The sequence below is a fragment of the Montipora capricornis genome, chromosome 13 (genome assembly GCF_036669925.1).
Source record: "Montipora capricornis isolate CH-2021 chromosome 13, ASM3666992v2, whole genome shotgun sequence".
In the NCBI taxonomy this organism is placed as follows: Eukaryota; Metazoa; Cnidaria; class Anthozoa; order Scleractinia; family Acroporidae; genus Montipora; species Montipora capricornis.
This window is the reverse complement of record NC_090895.1, coordinates 5,902,082-5,918,109: the sequence shown is the minus strand read 5'-3', so window position 1 is coordinate 5,918,109 and position 16,028 is coordinate 5,902,082. Positions and strand designations below refer to the sequence as shown.

The following is a 16,028-nucleotide window of genomic DNA, read 5'->3' as shown; positions in this document are numbered from 1 at the left end:
TAAATTTAGAAATCTAATCTGGCAAATGTGGGCATTGGGTCAAAAAAGCACACGAACGCTCAATTTCCACCCACCGCGGAATGGTTCAGTACAAAAAAAAAACGCAACAAGACAATAACAAACAGGTTACTCCTATTTATTCTATTACTCCCTTTAAACTTCAAGATGTCGTTTGACGCCACAAAGACAACTTCGCTATTTTGTGACATTTCTCAGTTTCCGGCCGGCAGAGCTACAGTAGCAGGTCCGTTTACACGAGTTCTCGAAGTCTCCTAGGGATCAGAATTCCCCCTTACCTACGGGAGGCTCTTGATAAATAATGAATGTCGTCAAAATTGCGTAACTTGCTCGAAATAACCAAAACAGAAAGCTTGACGTTATGCTATTGTTCTTGTGTGGGAAGCGTGACTCGAAATTTCCGGAATAATTATTAATTTCGGTCGTCAAGTACTCAGAACTCGTATTGCTCATGTTAAGATTCATCTAAGACGTGAGTCGCTAAAAATTCGGTTTACATCTTCAACCCCGAACTCAGTGTTATGGACAATTTACTTAGGCTTTTACTTCTCCTCCTCGCTTTGAAGTTCTCAGGTAAGCGACTACACTAGTACACAACATAGCTCTCTTATGTCAGTGGAATTCAGAAATACCGTGAGTTAAGTACTGAGCTCGCAGGTGTGAGTCTTTAAATGTCAAATGAAGGTATTACTGCCAAGGATTTGTCTGAGAAGCAGAAGACTTTGCTTCGGGTTTCCATTGTTGTATTAACCGAATGTACTGCAAAGCGACTGTTAATGAATGATTACTATTATTTTTGTTTGTCGTGCATTTGACATTACAAATAGTTTCTCAATTATCTAGTCTTGATTTAGACACACTTGTGGTTGAAAATAGATGCAACGTAAAGTTTTTCACTATGTCTTAAGTTCAGTGAATTGCGAACTAATGCGTCTTTAAATAAACATCTTCACACACACAGACAATTGTTTTCGAAATCTCTTGAGCTTTCCCGTAATTTTAATTAAGTTATTTGGTTAAGTCAAGTTAATAATTTGCTGGTCTGGCCACGAATTAGCATTTAGCATTTTATTCATTCGATTTCATCGTTTTCTGTCGCACCATTATTTCGAATATTTCTTCAAACGAATTGTCAAACTAATTTTTGTTTACGCAAGAATTATTTGCATAACTGACCATGTTTAGTTACCCCAATTTGCGTTAATCAAAAAAATATCCATTTGTGACATTCATCGGGTCGAGAAAACAAAACAAATCAGAGAACTTTAAAGGTAGGTAAACTGGACCAACCGCGAGAATAATCTGAAGTGTGATGTAGCTATTGCCATAACTAATATCTTGGCAGAAAAGAATGCAGACAATATAGCACGAAATTTTTAAAATTTTGTTGTAAAAAAACATTTTCGCTGTGATTCATATATATCTGGCCAATCTCGTCCTCAGAGTCCGCTTTGTCAGCACCAAGAACACGGACTTTGGCCACTTTATAGACCTCTTTCATAATGGTGGCCAAATAATTTAGTGCTAATAAACCGTTATAGCGTCGCTACGACGAGCAAATTTCAAAAGAATATTTGTTTCAAAATGAGGGCAGTAGGTGTAATTAACATACCGTAGAGTTCCGATAGTAGCGACCCTCGTTACTTTTGAAATTAGCAGCCTTTGGGGGTCGCTACTTTCGGGGGGTTCGTTACTTTCGGGGAACAAAAATCGCTTACAAATAGAGCTGGCGCGAGCGTTTTTTCCGAAATAAAAAATGAACAAAATAAAATTTAAAAAAGAACAACATTTTATTTGCATTCCATATGTATAGACGCGTTTCATAAAAAGAAGATAACAATGACAAATACAGCAAAAGACTACATAGAAAACTATGTAGAGTTTTCAATTTCAATTTGAAGAAACGTTCCTGTTGTTAATACGAAATTATATCGGTTTAAGGTGGCTCTTACATCGCCACATCAGTAAACTGATGTCAAGGACGAATGGTGGCATAAAGCTTGCCCTTGTTGTAAATTTAAGTGCATTATCGTGAACAATTTGTGACACTGCACGAGCATACTATTGTAAATTAAAATTTTGACTATTGATTGACAAATTAATGCTATACGTACACCAATTAAAAAAACTTGGTCTCGCTACTTTCGGGGGACGTGTCGCTACTTTGGTGATTTACTAGCGGTCACAAAAAATTGACGTTAATTTCGGGGGGGGGGGGGGGAGGGGTGCTATTTTCGGGGAGTCGTTACTATCAGAACTTTACGGTAAACACAAAGGAATGTAAATATGGTCGCCATTTATGAAAGTGGTCTATGCGCAGTCGTAGCCGGAAGGTACTCTTTGTAACCGTTCACAACCACTGTTGTTTCAAATTTCTGAGCGTGCGTAGACGACCCGGAAGTCCGTGATTTGCGGACTTCCTGGCTTGGAAGTGGCCAGAGTCCGTGTTCTTGGTGCTGACCAAAAGAAAAGCGGTCTCAGGGAACGCGATTGATATCTGGCTACATAGTTGTTACTAGATAACCTATCTTTGAAATGTCACGTAACAGCACAGAATTCATCGTAGCCCGGTTTATCAGGCTCTCTGGCTTAGCTTAGGATAACGAGCCAGTAATTGTGGCGGAACTGCCACAGAGAGCGCGAGAAGAAAATTAGTCGCTCCATACTCCAAACAAGTCTTTTCTTTTTTGTGCACATAGTCAGCAGTCCATTAAAGTATATTTTATTTCGTATGAGTAAATGAAAAACTCAATTGGTAAGTTTGAGATTCAATGTTCTTGGTAGGCCACTCTTCTCAGACACGCTAGTACGATCCGAATGCTTGTAAAACGTATTGTATTTACAAAATGAGTGGGGGGGGGGGGGGGTGGTCCACGGGGTAGTCCATGGACCGGGTCCATGAAGGGTTCCATGGACCGAGTCCACAGGGGTGGTCCATGGACCTAGGGTCCATGTTTTGTATACGTCCCCATGAACGCCCCGTCTCGTTCGTATAAATTCAGCCATTGAAAAACCCATCACAGCGCCATGAATTTCTTGCCTGTCTAAATTTGTGTTTTGGAATATTCGATTCTTTGACAGATTGTTTATCATGGAGCATTAATTCGCCACAAAACGTGAAGCTTGGATCACCCGTTACTTTGGAATGGAATGTTTCACTAACGCGAGAAGAGAAAACGAAAGCAAATCGCTTTTCCTTCATTCTTGTGGAACGTGAGTTGTTCCTCTACAGCGACCAATGGCAGATTATTGTCGTAAAGCAGTACTTGGGCGCCGCTACCCAAGAGATCGACAAGCGAGACTCTTTTGATGTCATTCCTGGGAATGATATCACAATTAAAGTGAAGAATGTCACCGAATTAGACTTGACTCGTTTTCGCTGTACTTTTTTCAGCTCTTTTGCGGCGCCGAAGAGTGACATTCTCGTGGATATCACAGGTGAGATCTCGCGATGAAGTTGGATCGTACGGGTTGGTGCAGGCTAGTCTTTACACGGACAAAAACAACATGATCTCTTCTCTAAATTAACGATTATCGTTAATTTGTAATATGCTTTGAATTTACTATTGTCGTTAATTATGACACAGATTCCTAGGACTTGTGGTATGAGAAAATAAGGGAATAAAAAATCATATCCGTGGATTGGATTTCAACCCGGAGTTTCTACTCTATAGGAACCGCTTCTTTCCTCTTCACCAATGAAGAACAAGACACCGCACTCTCAAAAAAAGAAAGACATTTCTTTAAGTCTCCCATAGAATCTCAATGCTGTGGAGTAATTAGGCCTAGGCTAGATTAATAATTTAGGTCAAAGCTTTAAAATATTGTCCGTGAACAGCTAGCGGTGTGGTGGTCAAGTGGTTATGTGACGGGTTAATAATGAACATTCCTAGGTTCGAGTCCCAAGTCCATAGACTCTCCATACACTTGGGTTATTTCCCATAATCCATATCAAGCTTTCAGTCTTCTAAATTAACGATAATCGTTAATTCAAGGTAGAGAATGGGTTGAAAAAAAAAAAAAAACCAATGATGTTCATTTCAAGAGTCAGCGGAGTACGTGCTCGTTTCAGTGACCAGGCAAAGGGCAGATTTCTCGATTTTGAAGATGACTTCCGATTCGAGATATCACTTGATGCTACTTTCACCCGAACACGTTTTCGATTCGACACGGTTTCGTGACTTTGAAACCGAGTTGAAAAGATGTGGTTTCGAACTTTTTACACGGAGCCTATGTTACCATTTCGGAGCGTTAATCTCGTCCTCAGGCGTCCATCACTGATGAATGAGATCTGGGAACGTGCCCAACGCCATTTTGTTGTTGGAAGCGACACAATTCAGATGAACGGATAGTGAACTAGAATTCCTTTTACTACATGTAGTTATTAATGAATATGAAACGACTGAGAACGGTGCTTGGAAATCGGTTCAGCAGACATCAATGGATCCCCTTAGGGTAGAATTTTACAATGACTGCAAAATTCTAGCGCGCTCATTGGCTAATTTATATCGTCAATAAGCGCACAGACACATAAATTTATAATTTCAGATTGAAGTTTCTCGCATTTTTGTCTCGCGTTCTTCTCGTGTTTTGCCTTAATTTTGACCCCTCTTCCTTTTTGTTATTGTAAAAAACAAATTGATATCAGTTTTTCATGCGTCTGTCCTGTTATTGACAATGAATTTCGTCATAACATTGTCAAAGTAGTCTGCGGATCCACTCGGCTATCGCGGATTCACAGCTACTTTGGCAATGTTATGACGAAATTCATGATCAATAACAAGACAGACATGAAAAAATGATATCAATTTGTTAAATGGAGGATCTGGAAAGCATTTCCCTCTTTATGGTGGAAGAAATACACGAGAAATAAAGAAAAGAAGCAAGCCATAAATTGAAGTCCTTCGCTAGCAAGACAAATTTGGCACCACAACACTGAACCGTATTCAAATCGATTCGGTTTCGTCGTTTACACGGTGATATCTGAAACCGTACCGTTTTCAAAACGCTCCACTTTTGACACCGTTTTCAAAACAACCCGGTTTTAATAACGGAATTGACCGGCGACGTGAAATAGAGAAGTGTAACCGCATCAAAACCGATGCGCTTCTGAGTAAACGCTACCTAAGACAGCTTTTTTCTGGTCCATTCGCACATGGAGAAAACACCTTACTTTTCGTCGGCGCGTGTTGCTTTTGGGCTCAAACCGGTTAAGATTTCCATTGCACCCGTCTGACAAACTCCGAAAACCATCGACTTACTTTGAAATTATGTACAGTGTATCACTTTTGTTTCAAAGACGGTACTGTCCTAGGAGTACTGTCCATGCCGAGTGTAGTGCCAAAGCGCGATAAATGCCAAATACTGGATTATAATTGCTTTTTTGATGGCTTGAGGAGGAAGTCTTCCTTCATTCTTGTTAACTCTGGTTCTTTTGATAACGAGAATAAACCCATCTTGATTGTTTAACTCATCAGACGCACTCTTATTGCAGTGTAAGTGTCAATGAAGTCATCAATAACTTGGAATTTACCTACCAAATAATAATAATAATAATAATAATAATAATAATAATAATAAACGAAATTTATCATAGTATTGTTATCACATTTGATTGCTGTTTTCTTCAGATATCAATGTCAAAGTTCGACTTGTCGGTGGCTCTACCCCGGATAAAGGTCGGGTAGAAGTTTACCGCAGTGGATTCTGGGGCACCATATGCAGTGACGGTTGGGACCTTTCAGATGCGTCAGTTGTTTGTAGAATGTTGGGATACCAAAGTGCCTGGTCTGCGGGGTGTTGTAATGATTACCGGGGTGGCACTGGCCCCGTTTGGTTAAGCGAAATGTCCTGTACCGGACAAGAGTCTACCTTATCGCAATGTGGTCACAAAGGCTGGGGTGTCAACGACTGCAATCACGGAAAAGATGCAGGTGTGATATGTCATGGTACGCCAACACAGGAACCAACAACGCCCACCAGCACTCCGGTAACATCAGTGACTACGGAACCACCAGAGGGTAGTGTGAGAATTTAAATTGTTTAAGCATAAATGTGCTGTTATTCACCTAATGCGAATCCATCGTCGTAGGAAAAGCAAACTGAAATCTCTGTCCACATAGAAACTCCGACAAACAAAATCGATGATATTGTGCTTAGATTCACCAAAATCTGGAATTAAGTAAAAGAACGAAGATGGAAAGGTTTGAGTTTTGAGCACAAAACCTTCGCTATTTCGAACTCTAAAAGTAGTGTTTCCGTAAATTATTTTAATCTGTTTATTGCATACAACGATGGTGCTACCTGTTCCATAATAACTTCAATTTTGTTAGTTTATCGTGAGGTGATTTTTTTTTGTTCGAAAAAAATAAGAAGGCCAAACGAAGGGGCTAATGGCAGATGAGACCTCTGATCTTCTGATTTTTTTTAAAACTAATAGAACCAATCCGCGTTCGCTTGGTTGACGGTACCGATACTTTTGGCCGAGTGGAGGTCTTCTACGATGGCAATTGGGGCACAGTCTGTGACGACGATTGGGACATTGAGGACACCACTGTAGTTTGCCGAATGCTTAATTTTACCTATGCATGGACTGCAGTTTCGTATGGCGATTTCGTATTGTCACGTGACGATAGCCTTCTCGGAGCGGGGCGTATTTGGCTTGATGATGTGGACTGTATTGGTAACGAAAGTTCCTTGAGCGAGTGCGGGCATAGTGGTTGGTCGGTTCATAACTGTGATCATGTGGAGGATGCTGGAGTGTGGTGCGGAGATTCACCAAGGCCACTTAACCAACCTGTTTCTTTGGTTAATGCCAATAACAAGTTTCCACCACCTAGCTGTAAGTGGTACCGCACCTTTTAGGGGTACGGCTGTGCTAAAAAATTCGGTAACCGCTGAATCATAGTGCAAATGGACGTTTGACGATAAGAATAAAGGTGTAATCGAATCTTACCAGGTTGATCTTACCAGTCATTTCCAGTAACCCAAACCTAGGTAAGCTCACAGTAATTGGCACCAGACGGATGCTGATTTTGTTCAAACGTGAAAAACACTTCTGGTCAATGATTATATTGAAATTAACCTGTGTGGCTAAGTGGATCAGCTCAACAAATTCTTTCTTCCCTTTTTTGATTAATCGGCCCAGGCTTTTAGAAGAGACTGTCGTTCACACAGTAACAAAATATTTTTGATAGATGCACTTCGCCCAAACGAGAGCCTAAGTGCAGGTTACCTCATTTTAAGGATCACACACATTATTCTAGTACTTTGCCTTTCAGCTGTTCAAGTTCGTCTGGTCAATGGATCAAATGATCGTGAAGGTCGTGTCGAGGTTTTCTACAATGGTAAATGGGGAACAGTCTGTGACGATGACTTCGACATTCTAGATGCTAATGTGGTCTGTCGGATGCTTGGGTTCCCTGGGGCGATATCCGCTCTCCCTGAGGCGCATTTTGGTGCCGGAAATGAGAACCAGGACATAGTGCTCGATGACTTATGGTGCCAGGGACACGAGTCATCTCTTGTTTCTTGCGTTAACAGGCGGTGGAGCTCAAGTAATTGCCTTCACGAAGAAGATGCTGGAGTCATTTGCATGAAAAAACGTACGTTTGTGATTGTTTTCAGTTCCAGTCGGCGACCAGCACTACTAACGGTCGCGTCTGAATGTCGGAACTCTGTAATAATATATACCTAAATTAAGCAGTCTTCCGCTCAAAACAGAAGTGTAAAATCAGATTAACCTAGTGGAATTTAACACACACTTCGATAATTTTCGAGAGAAAAGATGAATTTTGTGTTATCAGTAGCACTTTAATTGTCCTGATCTTTTTTTTTTTTTTTTTTTTTTGTGAACAGCCCCGATTGTCCGACTAAGAGATGGCCCTTCTCCTGATTCTGGCCGCGTGGAAATCTATCACAGTGGAATATGGGGCACAATCTGTGACGACTAATGGGATATCCGAGATGCGACTGTGGTCTGTAATATGTTAGGATACAATTATACTTGGGCTGCAGTTTCGTACATATTACAAGCAGATCCATCAGCAGATCTCATTGGAAAAGGACCGATTTGGCTCGATAATGTCGCTTGTAATGGAAATGAGTCTTCCATAACGGAGTGTGGTCATAATGGTTGGTTAGTACACAACTGCGATCATCAGGAGGATGCTGGAGTTTATTGTGGCAATAGCCCAAGGCCAGCCTTTTTCCCAGAGAATCAAGTAATTAATGATGCTGGTAAACCTACAAAATTGCCAAGTGAGTTCCTCAGCCTTCCTTCGCCTCTTTCTAATCGCCATTTTGGTTTACAATTTCCTTATCATAGAGTAATTGTTCATTCCGTCTTTTTTTCCCTTTTAATTCAGCTTATATTGTTGAATTTGTTCGGGAAGCCATAACTTTCTTAGAGCGGTTTTCAATTGAGTGTCGAAAGTAATTAGCGAAGTACTTTGGTTTTGCATCACTTCACTCAGTGATTGATTCAACGTTTTCGCGCCACTTTTTCAACCAAGCAGAGGTGAAACCAAAACCAATGGTGGCTCGCGAGTGCACATTTTTTCTCGCTTTCTGTCTGCTACGTGTAATTACTTCGAGTTTTGATTGGTTTACTGGATTGTCTGCGTCCTTTTTGATTGGCCAAAGTAATTACTTTGGTTTTGGTTTTACGACACTCGTTTGGAAACCGCTCTATGTAACCTTTGTATTTGGTCTTGAAGTTTTGTCTTGACGTTTTTGAGTTTTGTCATAGTGTACTGTGGCAACATTATTATGTGGTGTGGTTTTGTGATTCTGTGACGAAGAGGTTTGCTGGTTATGTGATGTGTTGCCACCATGATATGTTCAGGTCTTCTTTTGACGTGCTGTGTTTATCACATAAAGGGAGAAAGTCGACATCATAAACCTCACCAAATAAAATGCAAACACAGCACGTCAAAAGAAGACCTCGTCACGTCATGATCTAAACGCAACACGTAACCATCAAACATCGTCATGTGCATAATGACAAAACCTCACCACATAATGACCAAACCACACAACAAGACAAAACCTCAACACTAAAAGATTACATAAGAAAGTTATGACTTTCCATCAATTTGAGTCCGTTTAATCATAGTTAGTCTAGGGACTGGTTATACACCTTATTCCAAAATGGCTGCCATTTTAGTATTCTTTTGTTTGATTGAAAATTGGCCCTTATGGCGTCGTTCGAGTTTAAATATTCTTTTGAATTTTATGTTTGAAAGCGAGGTCAAGAGGGCCAATTTGCAAGGAAACAAAAGAATACTAAAATGGCGGCCATTTTGGAATAAGGTGTATGAAATCCTGGGAATTTCAAAAGCAGGAACAATACAGTCGCAATTAGATGTTGAACCGACCGTGACCCTGCACAATCTTTTGCTTTTGGTTCGCAAGTTAATTGCGAGTAAATTAGTTGAAGCTTTTGATTGGTTATCCTGCCGAAAAAAGCGTGTTTTTGTCGGGTTTTGTGCAGGGTCAAGGCCAAAAAAGGCAAGCAAAAACATGCAACAAAGAAACTTGTCGAGTTTCATAGCCAGCCTACATCTATTAACTATGGTTTAATACTTCTCTGGTTTTTCAAACCAAGAAATTCGCTCTGACGAAGCACTAACGCCCTAAATGTCAGCTCTTTTATCTTTTCACGGTAGCAACCGGACCTTTATCAACTCATTTAATGGAACCAAATTTTCGTGTTTTGCTCTTCCACTGAAGTAGCATCACGACTACGAGTACGAGGTTTCCGTAATGAGTATGCACATAAGGTTTGGAGGCTGAGATTTTTCGAAGTGCGCATGCTCAGTACGGAAACCCCGTGCTCGTAGTCGTCCACTTCCTTCAATCTAAAGGTCCCTATTAAGGACGGTGCCTTCTATTGTTACTGCGCATACGTTCTGCGCATCTCGAGATAATCGGATTTCCTATCGGCGGTGCTTATTAATACAGGGATATTTTTGCGCGGTTCAAAACTATGTGGAGAAAGCAGAACTTAGCAAGTGCTGTTGGTATCCAAAAAGAAAACTGGGGGTAACCACGCATTTTTCAGATATAATTAAGCTTCAATTTGGAAAAGAACGCCATACATGGCTTTGTATTTTAAAGCTTTTTACAAATATTGTTGATTCATTATCTTCGAAAAATGCTTGGTTACCCCCAATTTTCTTTTCGGATTTCAATAACACTTGTTAAGATCTGCTTTTCCCGCATATTCAGTAAACCGCGCAAAAATACCTTTGAATTAGTAGGCACCGTCCTTAAGGTTTGGCAAGAGACCGTTACTAGGTATCTCGGAATGTTCTAGGAAATGTTTGTCTTTCTCTGTGTTTATTTGAAATTTTCGGAAAGCTATTATGTTTCGAGCCTGTGCCCTCCTTTGATAAGTTTTCAATTATAATTTGCAGCTGTTCAAGTGCGCCTGATTAACGGATCAAGTAACCGGGAAGGTCGCGTCGAAGTGCTCTACAATGGTGAATGGGGAACAGTGTGTGATGATGACTTTGACATTCTCGATGCAAATGTCATTTGTCGAATGTTAGGTTTTCCTGGTGCAGTGTCTGCCGAGATAAATGGAAGATTTGGACCTGGAAACTCAACCCAGAGAATACTCCTGGATGATTTGTGGTGCAGCGGGAATGAGGTTTCTGTTGCATCTTGTTCCTTCAGAGGATGGGGATCTCATGATTGTAGCCACTCAGAAGACGCTGGAGTAGTTTGCAAAGAGATACCTCCAGGTAAATTACAGGGATCTCTCTTTCGTCGATAGTCCTTGAGAATCCTTGCAAGGGTCTAGAGGACACGAACGTCTTTAGATAGCCTGTGGGAATGCTCTTGGGCGAGGTCGTCAGTAAGACTCCGTGAAAAAGGACGCAACATTGTTGGTCAACAACTCCCAACATACCCCGTTGCACCTTGTTGCGTGTTGTTGGTAGTTAATGCGTGAAGTTTGAAACTGGTCAAACTTTGAGCCAACAACTCCCGACATTTCTTTTGTTCTGTGATCGCCGAAGCAAAGCTCAACAAAGTTGATCCGTCTGCACAGCTCTTTCAACATTCTTGGGGCCACGCACGGGTATTGGATATGATCTCCATGAAAACAAGATGGCAGCCGAATTTTGTAAATTCACAAAGTCTCGTGGATCGTAAACCTTCCCATAATACACTGCACATCCTAACATTGTTGGGAGTTGTGGCATCAGTTTGTGCACCACTGCCAACACCATCCAGCATCTGTCGAACCAACAACTAACAATGTTTTCGAGTTGTTGCGTCCGTTTGCACGGAGCCTAAGAAGCGAAGAGTCAACTCATCGTAGCCAGGTGATCTGGTGACGTAATTCCGAGGACTGGGGAGAAAAACGCCGTATCCCACAACCGCGCGCGGCCTCATTTTCGAATTCAACATGGCAGAGGCGAGGTTAGAGCTCGTCGGGTCTACTTGAGTGTTCATTCAGTAACAGGAAATGTGGTAGACACGGAATGATCTGTTGAGTTACTGCAGGGAGTTTGGAAACGACACCTAAGGCCATGCGCGGTTGTGGAATATGGCGTTAACATTTTTCTCCCAGTCCTCCAAATTACGTCACCAGATCACCTAGAGGCTAGTCTTTTATTGTCTTTTTAACCTTGAAAAACCTCTGTAGATAGAAACACAGGAAACAATGACTTATGGTCGTTATAATCAAAATACCCAGCACTTTCATATCCCTTTGTTGAATATATTTTTGTGGCACCTAGATTTCTTAAGAAATGGCATGCAAACTCACAAGTTATTGTTTTCGCTTAATTTTCACAGTTATATACATTGAGCTTGTGGGTGACCCGAATTACGCCAATCAAGGCCTCGTTTCCCTCTTCTATAATGGACAGTGGGGAACGGTATGCGATGATGCATGGGATATTAATGATGCTCATGTCGTCTGCCGCATGTTGGGCTACCCAAGTGCCATTGGCTTTACCACAGATTCCTATTTTGGCGACACTCAATCGGGACCGATATGGTTGGATGAAGTGAATTGTACAGGAACAGAGGAAACGCTTGCAGGCTGTCCTCATGACGGCTGGGGAATACACAACTGCGACCATACTGAAGATGCAGGGGTCGTCTGTCAGTACGACTTTACTGTGAGTGCAAAAGGTGAGAACAAATCCATTCACTGGATGAACAGCTTCTTTATAGTAGCCAGCTGGAATCGTTAGTTTTTCATGGCACCGTTTCAGATCCAAATTCAATCCTTTTGTATGGAAAGCCATAACTTTCTTATGTAATCTTTCTTCTTTTTGGTCTTAAGGGTGGAAAGGCATAACTTACTGATGTAATCTTTATTCTTTTGGTCTTAAAGTTTTGTCTTGATGTTTTGGAGTTTTATCCCAGTGTACTGTGGCAACATTATTATGTGTTGTTTTGTCATTATGTGACGAGGTTTGATGGTTACCTGTTGTGTTTCCATTATGATGTGTTGAGGTCTTCTTTTGACGTACGTGTTACTTTTTATGTGATGAGGTTCTTTTATGACGTGTCGACTTACTCCCTTTATGTGGTTATCACGTGACGTTACTTGATATCGCAATTGTTGAGTGTGGTGACTTCTTTTTGTTATGCCAAATTGATTCAACACATCATGATGAAAACACAACACGTAACCATTAAATCTCGTTATGGTGTTCCATACTCTTGATTCCCTTGAGTGATCGGTACGTCAATCTTCCTCACAGTTTCTATGAAATGTCTGCCACATAGGTATTGGGAGTGAAGAATATTAGAGCTTAAGAGGTGTGATGTTGATATAACACCTCATTCTCGTGACTACATAGCAAAGAAATCCATGGTACTTTAGGAGAATGAACGTTTCGATCGTGGGAATGATGACCACGTTTCATTTCACGCAGTGTATTTTACCCTATTATTGACTTCAGGTAGCCGTAAGGATGGAGACAGAAGTTTTAATGTTTAAAACGCAATCTGTACTGAAATTTTTATTTAATGTCTCTTTTAGCTACAATTATCATTGATATCTTAACTTCCAGCGCCAGATACAAATGCGTTGTCAATAACACGGAATATAATTATTTTTTTGCCCGAAAACAACAAAACCCTAAGAAAAAGGTTTGCAAGTTGTTATTATGAGTGTTAATGGCATAGGTAAAGTATATTCCAATCTCTAAAACTGCGTTTTTAGATGCAAGTTGCAACTTTGACATTTGGTATTGCGGCTGGGATAACGACCTCACTGCGGACTTTACGTGGACTCGTCAACTTGGCTCCACACCATCGATAGGAACAGGGCCTTCAGAGGACCATACCGGCTTTGGTAAGCTTGGGGGATATATCTTCATTGTCTCTTTTATTTTTTATTAGTATCATTCATATTAATATCAATAATATTAATATTAATATCCTATAGGTGGCTTTCACGTTACGTCATCGCCGCCATGTTGGTGGTTGAAAACAAAAGGTCTCTCATTATCTCCTTTTGTTTGTCCAGCAGCAATTGTACATTACATCACTGTTTTCTGTGTCTCTAGGGATTGGTTGCAAACTATCTATTATTACTAGGAGTAATCGCAGATTAACAGAGTGCGTTCGACATGCTTTTTTTGTCACTGAGGAAGTGCAAAAGTGTTAACGTATTCTCTTGTGATCCATGGATAGGACATCTGTAACCTTCATTTACATATCTTGCTCGATAATTCTACAACAAAAGAACATAAATCATGTGCTATGAATGATTGTTCGTGGGAGAACAGAGGAATATTTAACATATAACAATATGCTACTGTACACTCACCTAAGGAAAGAGGAAACAGAAAGTTAAGCAATAAAGAAGTCAAAGGCATAGTGCCTCCCAACTGAACACGTTTCATAGAAATCGGTTATCAAATCCTTGCATGGACTGTGTGAGCGACTAACACGAATGCTTATTCCAATGAATTGACCGAGTGTGTTGCTTCTATTCGCTTGGGCAAATCTTGTGTCTTTCAATTGTAAACATCGAGCCACAAGGATAACTTGTTCTGAACAGAAATTACAAGCAGTAATGAAATAGCGCTTTGGCCACTCAGCGACACGACTCGGGTAATTCAATTTGAGACGCGAAGCTATATAACTCGGTACGTTTATTTTGTGACCACAAGCTTTATTCATTTGGTTCGATGTAACGTCAGTAAATTTACTGCTGGATTAGCATTTCCTTTGATTTAGCCTGACGGCATGACGATAATGTCTTCATCAAAAACGAAACGGTCGAGTACAAAACTCCTGCATTGCTGTTTGGAATATTCCTACCAGGATTCACATATACTTCCCCAAGACTCTGACTCAGCTCGAGAGCAGAATAATAGGCGATTTTACTTACCAGGAAATGACTTTCAAAAACCATCCCAAAACGTGCCTCAGAAATTGCCACAGACTCTTAACATTAAAATGAGGCAAATGTGTGTCGACCCCATGTGAATCGAGGCAAATGTGTGTCCAAACGCAACTCAATTTTTTCGCTATAGCAGCACAGAACACCCTATGTAACCTACGGGATACCCAGAAATTTAGGTGTGCATTCTCCTTTGTCGAACGCAATTATTATTGTTATTGTTGTTTAATTGCGTTTGAATCAAACTTCGTTAGATTCATCTATGACATTTCATTGAACTAAAAGTTTGTCAATGGTAAGCAGACTGCTCTTTTTGAAATGGTCTCAATAACGTATCCCATAACCGGCTGGCGATGTTTCTGATGGTTGAATACACGGTGGCAACAGGCCCTAAAGACGTCAATAGACCGCTAGGGTGCAGGGATGGCGTAATGGTGACAGCACTCGCCTCCCACCAATGTGGCCCAGGGTCATTTCCTAGACTCGGCGTCATATGTGGGTTGAGTTTGTTGGTTCTCTACTCTGCACCGAGAGGTTTTTCTTCGGGTACTCCGGTTTTCCCTTCTCCTCAAAAACCAACAGTTGATTTGATTTGTTTTGATTTGAGTTTACATTGTTACGAGGAGAAGGCCACAGTAATTAACTTTGTGTTAGCTACCTGATGCCACCCTCTTTAAAACATTGTTTCATTTCAGTAATCGACTCTTTTGCTGAAATCCCTGCTTTTTTCCTATAAACATTCTTAGTCTAATCCACCACTGAGAACTATCTTCTGCATTGCAGGATATTACTTTTATATAGAGTCGTCTGGAAGAATTAGGGGTACCGTTGCTCGACTCCAGTCTCCCAAGATACAAAGCAATGGAAATGCTACATGTATGGTGTTTTATTATCATATGTACGGACAATCCATTGAAACCCTCAGAGTCAAAGTTGGGGATCAAGTTTTGTGGGAGATTTCGGGAAGTCAAGGGAACAATTGGTACAAGGCGACCCTTCCGCTTAACTATGATGGAATATATGTGGTAAGGAATTACAACGAGAAAGTCTTATCTTATGCGTTCTCTAATTTTGCCAAAGCTCTTATTCCTTCAAGAAGCAGCTTTATCTGTTCAAGTTTTTTACCACCAGTATTCCACCCCAACACAGACGGATATTTCGTAGCATACGAAAATTCCTTGTTTTCCGTCGTTGTGTCTTTAATACCGGAGCCCGCCATTGTTTAATGCCTATCTTTCATAATTATAGCTGTATTTCCGTACCTTTTAGTTATAGATATTTTGTCATTTATCATAATATTAAACAACCAAGGAGTTTGTTGACAACGAAAACTGCAACAATTCTAGATGGAAGACCTTATAGACGTGACATGAACTCGAAGTTACTGGAGAACCTGAATGGATTTATTAGGGCTCTGCAAACCAACTATCAACTAGTTAACTGCGCATTTCATAGTGAGCAACATTATAATATCTCTTGTTTGGTATTCACGATTCAATATTCTGTAGTAGCTTGTCGCAGAAAACGAACAAAATCTTCTTAGCAAATCAGAATCAGGGAAGTGGATGCATTTTAAGCCTGCGCTCTTGTCATTTTGTCTGCTCAGTGATGGTATTGAAGAGAGCAGTTA

General features: G+C 40.6%; 1 protein-coding gene across 1 annotated transcript in view; it reads left to right on the top strand.

Annotated features, from left to right (window-relative positions):
• Positions 1 to 228: 228 nt before the first annotated feature.
• The window catches only part of LOC138029717 (uncharacterized), a 28,679-nt gene continuing 12,879 nt past the window's right edge, over positions 229 to 16,028 (top strand). Inside the window, 10 exon segments of the mRNA XM_068877472.1 lie at positions 229 to 591; positions 3,100 to 3,456; positions 5,649 to 6,038; positions 6,458 to 6,859; positions 7,299 to 7,622; positions 7,876 to 8,277; positions 10,437 to 10,766; positions 11,827 to 12,168; positions 13,211 to 13,342; positions 15,182 to 15,423. Of these exon segments, the coding sequence (XP_068733573.1) occupies positions 540 to 591; positions 3,100 to 3,456; positions 5,649 to 6,038; positions 6,458 to 6,859; positions 7,299 to 7,622; positions 7,876 to 8,277; positions 10,437 to 10,766; positions 11,827 to 12,168; positions 13,211 to 13,342; positions 15,182 to 15,423 (2,973 nt within the window). The 5' untranslated portion in view covers positions 229 to 539.